Raw genomic sequence first — 12601 nt, 5'->3', positions numbered from 1 at the left:
GACACCACTCTTATGGCAGAAAGCAAAAAACGAAAAAGCCCCTTGATGATAGTGAAAGAGGAGAGTGAAAAAGTTGGCTTAAAACTCAACATTCAGAAAATGAAGATCATGGCATCTGGACCCATTACTTCATGGCAAATAGATGGGGAAACGGAAACAGTGAGAGACTTTATTTTGGGGGGCTCCAAAATCACTGCAGATGCTGACTGCAGCCATGAAATTAAAAGACACTTGCTCCTTGGAAGAAAAGCTATAACCAACCTAGACAGCATATTAAAAAGCAAGACATTACTTTACCAACAAAGGTTCGTCTAGTCAAAGCAATAGTTTTTCCAGTAGTCATGTATGGATGTGAGAGTTGGACTATAAAGAAAGCTGAGCACAGGAAGAATTGATGGTTTTGAACTGTGGTGTTGGAGAAGACTCTTGAGAGTCCCTTGGACTGCAAGGAGATCCAATCAGTCAATCCTAAAAGAAATCAGTCCTGAATATTCATTGGAAGGACTGATGCTGAAGTTGAAACTCCAATATTTTGGCCACCTGATGCGAAGAACCAACTCATTGGAAAAGACCCTGATGCTGGGAAAGATTGAAGGCAGGAAGAGAAGGGGACAACAGAGAATGAGATGGTTGGATGGCATCACTGACACGATGGACAAATTTGAGTAGGCTCCAAGAGTTGGTGATGGACAGAGAAGCCTGGTGTGCTACAGTCCATGGGGTTGCAAAGAGTTGGACATGACTGAGCGACTGAACTGAACCGAGGGGCCAGGATTTGTGAGGCAGAGTCTCCTTTATTCCTTTTGTAAATTCTGCATGTGCAGTGTCTGCCTCACACTCACCTGGGTATCTTGGTATGTACTGACATTTGTGCCTCAGTGGAAATGGAGACAGAGAGAGTCCTAATGGTCTGTTACTCAAGTATCTGTTTCAAATTGTGCAGAAGACAAAGAGAACTAAAAATCAACTACAATCCCAGAACCCAGAGATTGTGGAATCAACAAAATGTAACACTGTGGAATCAACAAAATCTTAACCCATGCCAAGACACAGAGTATCATTTTAATCACTGTAACATTTAAAATTATATTTGTCTCTTCCTTCCCTTGTTTTGAACATTTCATTATTCCCAATTTTGTTATTCTTCTCAATAACATTATTATGAAGAATATCTTCATGTACAAACCTTTTTCAAAAAGAATTATTTCCTTTGGAGAGGTAGTTAAGAGTTGAATAACTAGCCTGTGACAGATATTTTGAAGGTAAAATCGACATGATTTGCTAATTGAGTAAATAAGTAAGTAAGTAAGAGGTAAGGAGCAGGAAGAATAAAGTAAGGCAGGAGATCACTTTGTGGGGGTGAAGAGGAGTTGTTTTCATAGTGGTTGAGGGTCCACAGGCTACCAAGGTAGAAATGCTCAGCTGCAAATGGAGAAGTGGAAAGAAACCAAGGGTAGAGATGGCTCCTTCCTCTGAGAAGTCTGGCTGTTACACTATGTCTAGGGAAGTACATGTCAGGCTAGAAGCCCAAAGGAATTTGTAGTTAGATGAGGGAAAAGTGAAAGTGTTAGCTGCTCAGTCGTGTCTGACTCTTTGTGACCCCGTGAACTGTAGCCTACCAGGCTCCTCTGTCCATGGAATAGGTAGCTACTCTCTTCTCCATGGGATCTTCCAGTCTCAGGAATTGAACCTGGGTCACCTGTATAGCAGGCAGATTCTTTACCATTTGAGCCACCAGGCAAGCCCAAAGATGAAAGAAAGAGCCCATAGAAAGAGATTACCTGAGAGGACAAGTTCTGAAGTTAGCAAGAAAGGATAGTATGGATGCAGGTAGAAAAACTAACCTAGAAAAGTAAGAAAAAGGTGAGGGCAGAAAGTTGTTGTAAAGAGCAAAAACTGATGAGGCTCTTAACAGATGGTTCTTAGTTCCTGCTAAGTTCATCTGCTGAGAGTGAAAGTGAGGCTATGACTCAGGACATAGAATCCTGAGTGTTGTATTATAATTATTTTTAAATAACCTTGGAGCTCATTTGAGACTACTCAAAACATGGTCTGTAGCATTGGCATCACCAGGCACATGAGACCTGAACCAACTTTTTAAACAAGATCCTACATCCATCAGAGTGTGAGAGGTATGCTGACTATCTTCCCCACTGAACAGAAAGGAAATGAAGACTGCAGAAGAGCTACTTTTCAAGTTAGGATGAAGAAGATTGGGAGAGCTCCTTCAGGAAATTAATGGGAATTCACTGAAAGATGAAACAAAGAACCTTCAAATGGGAGTGAAGTTCCAGCAGTGTAATTTCATGACTTTTGTAGCAACACTGTGGTGTGTAGGAGCAGAGGAAGTGGACAGATCTCAGGTTACCCAAAGTTAGGTTTAAAATTGGTAAGATGGACACCACAGGAGGTAGAATGAGTAAATGAATCTTAAGTGTTACTGAAAGTGAAAGTCGCTCAGTCGTGTCCGACTCTTTGTGACCCCATGGACTGTGTAGTCCATGGACTTCTCCAGGCCAGAATACTGGAGTGGGTAGCCTTTCCTTTCTCCAGGGGATCTTCCCAACCCAGGGATTGAACCCAGGTCTCCCACATTGCAGGCGGATTCTTTACCAGCTGAGCCACAAGGGAAGCCTTACTGGAAGCAAAAGGGAAGTGTTACTGAAGCATTCATGCAATGAATAGTTTAAGGGTAGGGTGGGATGAGAAAGAAAGCAAGCAAAACCAGATGGGAATGGATGAGAGAGGCCTCTAGGTGAGGAAGGAAGAGGCTTAAGAACAGGTCTAGGAACTGAAGGTAGGGATGAAGCAGTGGGACAGGTAAGGAGGGTGTGCTCAAAACGAAGAGCTTGAAAGTCTGATATCCTGAAAGTGGAGCACTTTTACATAGTTTAAAAGATCCAGGTTGGCATCTCCCAGGGGGCATCATCAGAGCTTAAGTGGTTAAGAAACCATGAGAACAAGGACTTCCCTGGTGGTCCGGATGGCTGAGACTCCACACTCTCAATGCAGGCAGCCTGGGTTTGAGCCCTGGTCAGGCAACTAGATCCACATGCCACAACTAAAGGTCCCATCGGTTGCAATTAAGACCTGACACAGCCAAATAAATAAATTAAAGTATTGAGGAAAAAAACAAAAGAGAAAGAAATGATGAGACCAGAATATGGAAGCTGTTGAAATCTCTGGGGGTAATAGCAGTGGAAACGGGAGAGAAAAAAACTGCCACTTATAAAGCACAAACTGTTCAATACTGATTTCCTCACCGAAACCTCCCTATCAAAGAACAAAAAGAGCCACATGATTGACTTTAAAAAATAAAAAGCTCTCTTAGTTGTGTAAAGCAGCAAAACTTCCTCAGGCTTTGCCTTCAAATAATTGGTCTGACCAGTTTATTTCTTTAGGAGTTGGAGATCAGAGGGCCTAACTTGGAAAAGACCCATTTCTTTAAGGATTTGATTATTCCTGCCAGAACACAGCTAAGGGCCAAAGGACATGGTCTTTAATTTGACCCAGTAGCTATCATCAGGGTGACAGTTTCCTGGAACACAAATTTCCTTCTGAACACAAGGAAACCTTGATTAGTGTTTTGTGAGTACACCACCATGTGAGCAGGATTTTATGGTGTACAGCAATGCCCTAGCTTAACTTGACTGCCTCGTTTTATGAATTTATATTATGATGTTTGAAGTACATGAGGAAAAAGTGCTAGAAGACTATGAGAACAAGGGAAAGTTTGTTTTTTGTCTGGTGGGAAAAAAAAAGTATTACAAAAGAGCTTACAGAGAATGAATGATCTTTTAAAAATTATGTGGATAAATGTGTAATATATGGGACTTCCCAGGTGACTCAGTGGTAAAGAATTTGCCTGCCAAGGAGACTCGGGTTCAATCCCTGGGTTGAGAAGATCCCTGGAAAAGGAAATTGTAACCTACTCCAGTATTCTTGCCTGGGAAATCCCACAGACAGAAGAGCCTGAGGGGCTATAGTCTGTGGGGTCCCAAAGGTCAGACACAACTAAGTGACTAAACCACCAACATATATATATGTATATGTGTATATATATAAAACAGGCATAGATATGTATAAAAACTTAACAGTGTTAGACCACTGAGCTTTGCAGCAGAGGACAGAAAAAAATGAAGCTTTGGATTCTATGGCACGGTCACTGGAAAGAGAAAGAAAATACAATGATTTATTTTTAAAGAATAATACAGTACATCTTAAGTAATAAGTCTGGGTGAGGAACTTACCTTTGGTTTGACCTGCCATAACTACTTCCAGAGGAACCTGTTTCAGGAAGGTGGAGGCCCCATACTATCCTGCCTGGCCAAGATGTCACTCTGCCCCTGAGAGCCAAATGAGGAGCAGAACTGTCAGGGAATTCCGGACATTGACATTCTTGGTTCTGATGCAGTCATAGAAGACACAAGAGAGCTGTATTATTAATGGACTTTCATAAACAACAAAGATCTACTGTATAGCACAGGGAACTATATTCAGTATCTTGTGATAAACTATAATGGAAAAGAACCTAAAAAAAATACACACACACACATATATATTTGAATCACTTTGCTGTACACCTGACTCAATGTAATTCAACTATACTTCAGCTAAAAAAAAAAACCCTTTTTTAATAAATAAAAAAAAAGAAAAAAGTGGAATTTCAATATTCAGATGTGAACTAAACTTGATATTTAGTAATGTTCTAGCCCAGCTGAGAGTGACAGGATCTCAACTGGTCTCCTTAAAATGAATTTATGTGTCTATCATATAAGAAATTATGATTTCTCAAGCCTTTGCTTCTTGGGTTGGACTTTAATACTGGAAACATTAATGTTGTGATCATTTAAATGTGGTTGAAATTAATCCTGCATTAACTTCGTCAGAAGCTACCAAAATCCTGTCACATAACACTGCTATTTACAATAAGTTAACAAAGGTCCGTCTAGTCAAGGCTATAGTTTTTCCAGTGGTCATGTATGGATGTGACAGTTGGACTGTGAAGAAAGCTGAGCGCCGAAGAATTGATGCTTTTGAACTGTGGTGTTGGAGAAGACTCTTGAGAGTCCCTTGGACTGCAAGGAGATCCAACCAGTCCATCCTAAAGGAGATCAGTCCTGGGTGTTCATTGGAAGGACTGATGCTGAAGCTGAAACTCCAATACTTTGGCCACCTCATGTGAAGAGTTGACTCATTGGAAAAGACCCTGATGCTGGGAGGGATTGGAGGTGGGAGGAGAAGGGGACAACAGAGGATGAGATGGCTGGATGGCATCACCGACTTGATGGATATGAGTTTGGGTAAACTCCAGGAGTTGGTGATGGACAGGGAAGCCTGGCATGCTGCGATTCATGGGGTCGCAAAGAGTCGGACACGACTGAGCGACTGAACTGATCATTGTTATTTGAATAACTTAATCCATTTGATAAGACTGTACTTTTTCAAGTACTATGGTAGCAAAACAGATTATTTTTAGCTTTTATCTGTGACTAGATAATTGGCTTCCTGTTTACTTCAATTCCTGGTTGAGAGCAAGTTGTATATATGTAGTCTCTGGAAGTATCTGTCAGATACTGCCAACAGAGACAAAATGTGGGGACAAAAGTCTTCAGGGAATCTTGAAACACCATAACAGAGGCATGACAAGAGAAAATTGAAGATTATTTCTCAAGATTTATTGCATTTATTCATTGGTGATCCCATCTCTTTTCTTTTGTGGCATTTATTTTCATTAAATACTGTGTGGATCACAATGGAACTGTGGAAAATTCTGAAAGAGATGGGAATACCAGACCACCTGACCTGCCTCTTGAGAAACCTATATGCAGGTCAGGAAGCAACAGTTAGAACTGGACATGGAACAACAGACTGGTTCCAAATAGGAAAAGGAGTACGTCAAGGCTGTATATTGTCACCCTGCTTATTTAACTTATATGCAGAGTACATCATGAGAAACGCTGGGCTGGATGAAGCACAAGCTGGAATCAATCACTGCCAGGAGAAATATCAATAACCTCAGATATGCAGATGACATCACCCTTATGGCAGAAAGTGAAGAAGAACTAAAGAGCCTCTTGATGAAAGTGAAAGAGAGTGAAAAAGTTGGCTTAAAGCTCAACATTCAGAAAACAAAGATCATGGCATCTGGTCTCATGACTTCATGGCAGATAGATGGGGAAACAGTGGAAACAGTGGCTGACTTTATATTTTTGGGCTCCAGAATCACTGCAGATGGTGACTGTAGCCATGAAATTAAAAGATGCGTGCTCCTTGGAAGGAAAGTTATAACCAACCTAGAGAGCATATTAAAAAGCAAAGACATTATTTTGCCAACAAAGGTCCGTCTAGTCAAGGCTATGGTTTTTCCAGTGGTCATGTATGGATGTGAGAGTTGGACTATAAAGAAAGCTGACGGCTCAAGAATTGATGGTTTTGAACTGTGGTGTTGGAGAAGACTCTTGAGAGTCCCTTGGACTGCAAGGAGATCCAACCAGTCCATGCAAAAAGAGATCAGTCCTGGGTGTTCATTGGAAGGACTGATGTTGAAGCTGAAACTCCCAATACTTTGGCCACCTGATGCGAAGAACTGACTCAGTGGAAAAGACCCTGATGCTGGGAAAGATTGAGGGCAGGAGGAGAAGGGGAAAACAGAGGTTGAGATGGCTGGATGGCATCATCGACTCAGTGGACATGAGTTTGGGTAGGCTCTGGGAGTTGGTGATGGTCAGGGAGGCCTGGTGTGCTACAGTTCATGGGGTCACAAAGAGTTGGACACAATGGAGCGGCTGAACTGAACTGAACTGAATACTGAAAGAATATTCTGTCTCCTATATTTTCTTTCATCTCACTGGTCTGTATGGCTTCCTCTAAGTAGATCTGTGAATGGAACTTACTTCATTTGTATAATGTAGACTCAAGATTGTCATTGGCTGGGATAAAGCAGAAAAAAGCTGGTCTTCTCTCCTCTGCCCTCAGCCCCACCTCCTGCTCAGGCTGCCTTTTACTTACATATTTTCTTATCCTTGCTTCCCTCCAGTCTCCTGTAGTGCTATGGGCTTTATAGATGCCTCATTTCCCACTACCCCTCATCTTCCCATCTAATTCCCACCTAGAGTTTCCATATAGAGCAAATAAAAATGTAGGATGCCTTGCTAATTGTCAATTTCAGATAGGCAGTAAGTAATTTTAGGGTAAATAAGTCCCTGCAATACCTGTGACATATTTATACAGAAGAACTGTCATTTATCTGAAATTCAAATTTAACTGGGAGACTGTTAAATTTCAGTCCCAGCCCTCAAGGAACTCAGACCTAAATCCCACAATGTCATCACACTGGTCTGTGTTCCTCCACTCCCAGTCATTCCCACAAGGGTTCCCTAGATGTTTATCACTCTAGAAATTCCAGGTTGCTGAAAGATGGGCAAAAGTATCAGGTCCAGGACTCCGTTTAGCTTTGCCCTCAACTGTCCTGGTAATTTTGATTTTTAGCAAAGACTCACCATGATGGGCCAGAATTCAGATGCCTACCTAACATATCCTTCCTTTCTATGCCTCCTTTAGAATGAAGTTATCAGGGAAAAAGAAATCTATTAAGAATATGAACACATATGCATTATATAATATCTTAGGACAGTTTTTTTTTAAAAAGCAAGAAACCTGCTAGAGGACCAGGGAAACTAATTATATTTAAGTACAAACTTGAAGAGAAAAATTCATTTAATGTGAAGAACAAGGCATCTGAGGTGAGACAGTCCCAGTGGAATCCTAAGAGAATGAACTCAGGCTTCTCCTTTGAGATGTTCTCTTTATTGGGTCTGAGAACAGCAGGAGGAAAAGAGAATATAAATTCAGGAGTATGCCAGGGGGAAGTACAAAGCACTTTAGAAATACTTTTCAGTGGCAGAGTTTCAAAGCCTTTGTTGTTCACGGCTGGCTAACTCTAAAGATACTCTCAATCCAGGGCGCAGGTTTTAAAGAATTCCTTCTTCCCACAGTGTCTGGGACTTTGAATTAGACAGGTAGCTTTTGTTTCACTCAGGTGATCAGAATACAAAGGTAGCCTAAGTGCTGGGTACCAGCTGTCTTCATTCAGAGAAAAATCTGCACTCCCCAGGGTTCCATGTCAGTGCAATTGACCCTGAGCAGCCTAGAATTCCCCTCCTTCTAGACAAATGACAGATGCACCTCAATTTACCTCCAGCAGAGATTAGGGGTTTTGTTTTGGAATGGCATCAAAGAGTTCAAAAATCATATAATTTCCCTACCACAATTTTCTACCCTGATGAGCCGCTATGGAAACGTGGGCCCTTTAAGGGGTTGTCCTCCCCGTTCCCTTTCTCTTGTTTCCTACTTTCTCTTTTATAGCTAACAAAGTTTCTAAATCTACACACCGGATGCTCTACCATTCAGGCTGAGTTTCTTTGAACTACTCTAGCCTAAATCACAGTGTACAGTACAAGAAAGACTATTTGGCTGAGAATCAGAAGAGCTGGATTATAGCTGAAATGTCTCCACTAACTAGCTGTGGGATCCAGGGGAGCCATCCCATCTTCCTCATCTATAAAATGCAACTGTTTGGCCTTACATCCTTCTTCAAGGTTCACTCCTGCTCCAAAGTCCTACATTCTTTCTGCATCCTACCCCGTCCCTAGGAGCAACTTGGTAGGAATCTGCATTAAGCTTTTAGACAGGCTTATTTAACAAATGCATTTCCCCCTAATTTTCTTAAAACTAGGATAGTTCCTTTAAAAAAAAAAAAGTTTAGCTCACTGAAAGCCCAGTGTTCTAAGTATGCAGTTCATGAAATTTAGGAAAAAATGTTGGATTTGAGAGCATTCTGACTCTTAACATCTTTCAATGCCCTCAATTTATCAGACCCTTGTCTGGAGAGCTCCTTCCTCTGGGGGCAGCAGTGTTGAATCCAATAATGGGTAAGGAGATCAAACATCCCTGCCTCTGTTTCTCCTGGATTGTTTCCCTGTGCATAATATATACCCTACTTATATCTGTGTACCTGGTCTTATGTAGATTAGGTCACTGTTCATTTCACGTAAATAACTTTTTAATGCTAATATACTTTTTTCAGTTATGTTGTAAATGCATCAATTTTAAGTGTTTAGTGTGATGAATTTTGACTAACATTATATACACTATGTTAGCACCACCCAGAACCTTCCATCACCCCCACAAAGTAAGTTCTCTTGTGCCCTTATTCTCAGGCAACTACTATTCTGATTTTTTCTAGCCATAGATTGGTTTTGCCTATTCTTGAATATGAAATCATATAGTATGTATAAGGAAAAATCTGTTATAGTGTTGCAGACATGAATTTTTTCAGTTAAAATCAAGAAATACATTGCCAAAAAAGGGGAAAAAAATACACTGCTGAGCAAGCAAGTAAAACAGAAATGCAATTATGAAAATTTACTCATTTTGGTAAAGTAAGCCAAACTTGATGACATGAAACAAATCTATATGATTTAGAAAACCCTCATCCCAAGTGATGGAATTAATCAAAGTGAAAGTCACTCAGTTGTGTCCATCTCTTTGCGACTCCATGGACTATACAGTCCATGTAATTCTCCAGGCCAGAATACTGGAGTGGGTAGCCTTTCCCTTCTCCAGGGGATCTTCCCAATCCAGGAATCAAACCCAGGTCTCCCACATTGCAGGTGAATTCTTTACCAGCTGAGCCACAGGGCAAGCCCAAGAATACTGGAGTGAGTAGCCTATCCCTTCTCCAGTGGATCCTCCCAACCCGGGAATTGAACTGGGGTCTCCTGCATTGCAGGTGGATTCTTTACTAACTGAACTATCAGGGAAGCCCAATGGAATTCACAAAATGCTGAATTAATCCTGAAAAGGCATTATAGGATGAAGAAAAATGATTATAGTCTAAAAAGAAGGAAGTGCCCCCTTTTCTCCAACCCAAATCATTGGATACTAAGTAAAAGTTGCTAATACGCCTTTGACATCTGAGCCAGTTCATCAGAGGATCATAAGTGATTCAGTGTGGGTAGGAGATAACATGTAGAGGATGAGATGATACCAGAAATGGAGAAGGGGTTTACAAATAACCTGGAGCCCAACAGCAGATGGACTGGTTCTGCTATTGATGGACCTGGAAGGGCAGCAAAAAGGATACCAGAAGACCCTGTTGCCCATGTAAGTGGAATGGCTGGCCCAATAAGAGAAAGGTAGGCATCACTCTGTCTTCCCTGGTGGCTCACCAGTAAATAATGTGCCTGCAATTCAGGAGTTGGAGGAGACTCAGGTCTGATCTCTCGGTTGGGAAGATCCCCTGGAGGACAGCATGGCAACCCACTCCAGTATTCTTGCCTGGAGAATCCCATGGACAGAGGAGCCTGGTGGGCTACAGTCCACAGGGTCACAAAGAGTCGGACATTACTGAAGTGACTTAGCACACACCAATGCAGGCATCACTTCGTATTGAGTTCCCCAACTTCAGATAAGCCTCAAATCCTAACAAATGTTAGGGGGGAAAATGCAACCAGTTGTGAAAAGATATTATATCTCATTTAATTAAAAAGTCAACTTATTGATATATAAACCAACTGGACCAAACAGGAAAAACTGAATCAAACAGAACAGAAGCAATGCTCTAAACAAGCATCAACTTAAGAGCTCTGATGCCAACCAGGAGGACACCCAGACACAAGCTTAGCATGGGGTAAGAGTCTTTACATCTTTCGGTGAAGGCAAAGCCATTTGGTTGGCACTTCGTAGGAATATCTTTCCACCAGGTCGTCATCATAAGGTATGTGCCACGAGTCTCCAGTTGTTTGCACCACGGTGTCATAGCTGAGAATATGCTGTTGAATTAAAAAGGGAACCACACATTAAGAACAACACTAAAGGAATATCTGGCCATTTCCCTTTCTTTTCTGATGATTTCTTAGTTTGCTTCAGAGATGTATTCTTTGTCTTACTTTAACAATGGATTTTCAAAGAGCAGCCAGCTCTGTGAAGATGAATCCTGGTGGTAGGAACGGTGGGGGTTGGAGGGTAAAACAGGAGTTAGGGTTAACAGATACACATTACTACATATAAAAGAGAAGACTTCCTTGGTGGTGCAGTAGATAAAGAATCTGCTTGCCAGTACAGGGAACATGGGTTTGATCCCTCATCTGGGAAGATTCCACATGCCAAGGAACAACTAAGCCCATGCACAACAACTGCAAAGCTGTGCTCTAGAGCCCTTGAGCCCCAGCTACTGAAGCCTGCATGCTCTAGGACCCAAGAGCCAAACTAATGAGCCCCTGTGCCCCAACTACTGAAGCCTGTGCATCTAGAGTCTGTGCTCCACAACAAGAGTAGCCCCCACTCTCCACAATTAAGAAAAAACCTGTGTGCAGCAATGAAGACCCAGTGTAGCCAAAAATAAGGAAAAAAGAAGAAGGAAAAAAAAGGACTTCCTCACTTAAAAAAAAAATAGGTAAACAACAAGAACCTACTGTATAGCACAGAGAAAGATAAACAGTATAATAACCTATAATGGAAAAGAATCTGAAAAAGAATATATATATATACATACACATATACAAACATCCACACACACACATATATATATCTACCATTGTATTACTGCTGCATACTTGAAGTTGACACATTGCAAATTAACTATACTTCAATTAAAAAAAAAAGAACCCTATTGTTAGAGGAGTTCCTTTTTGGGGAGGTTTCATTTTTAAGGTAAAGATCTCTATAAGAAAAAAAAAATGTATATTCCTTTTTTGTCTTTAATGATTTTGAATGCAACAGAGAAAACTTTCAAATATACAAAAATAAAGAAACAGCACAATGAATTCATATATACCCATTACCCGGCCTCAAAAATCATCAAAATTCATGGCTAATCTTACTTAATCCATTCATCCAAAACCCCTCAGATTATTTTGAAATACATCTCAGATTATCATTTTTTCTATAATTCAGTATGTATCTCTGAAAGATAAGAACTTATTTTGTAAATATAAAAGGAATATTATTATTATTATACTTAAGAATTAACAACTCCTTAACATCATCAAATTTCTACTGTTTACATTTTTCCAATTATTATATGTGTGCAATTATATTTTATAGTTTGTCTGAATAGGAATTGAAATAAGGTTGTTACATTGTGACTGCCTAAACTCTCTCTCAAGTCTCTTACAATCTAGAGCTTCTCTTTTCAACTCTATTTTTCTTGCAGTTTTTTGTTGTTGAGGAAACCAGGTCCCATACTGTTTCCCACAGTTGATTTTGCTGATTGCATTTCTGTGGTATCATTTGATACCATATCTCCTACAAATGCTGTTTTTGTCTGTCTGTTGAGCCCTGGACTGTATTAACCATTGGCTAGTATATTGGCACCCACTCCAGTACTCTTTCTTGCCTGGAAAATCCCATGGACGGAGGGGCCTGGTGGGCTGCAGTCCATGGGGTCGCTAGGAGTCGGACATGACTGAGCGACTTCCCTTTATTTTTTCACTTTCATGCACTGGAGAAGGAAATGGCAACCCACTCCAGTGTTCTTGCCTGGAGAATCCCAGGGACGGGGAAGCCTGGTGGACTGCCGTCTATGGGGTCACACAGA

The 12601-nt window shown here is 40.9% G+C and overlaps 1 protein-coding gene across 3 annotated transcripts in view; it reads right to left on the bottom strand.

The window, feature by feature from the left end:
• Positions 1-9400: 9400 nt before the first annotated feature.
• Positions 9401-12601, bottom strand: part of PRORP (protein only RNase P catalytic subunit) — a 134550-nt gene continuing 131349 nt past the window's right edge. For all 3 annotated transcript variants that reach the window (XM_055555768.1, XM_055555770.1, XM_055555769.1), the window contains one exon: positions 9401-10835. In XM_055555768.1, coding sequence (XP_055411743.1) covers positions 10704-10835 — 132 coding nt within the window. In that variant the 3' untranslated portion in view covers positions 9401-10703. The remainder of the gene's footprint in view (positions 10836-12601) is intronic.

Source organism: Bubalus kerabau, chromosome 19 (assembly GCF_029407905.1).
Source record: "Bubalus kerabau isolate K-KA32 ecotype Philippines breed swamp buffalo chromosome 19, PCC_UOA_SB_1v2, whole genome shotgun sequence".
Classification (NCBI taxonomy): domain Eukaryota; kingdom Metazoa; phylum Chordata; class Mammalia; order Artiodactyla; family Bovidae; genus Bubalus; species Bubalus kerabau.
The sequence above is the reverse complement of the archived record's forward strand: the minus strand, read 5'-3'. Positions and strand labels throughout refer to the sequence as shown.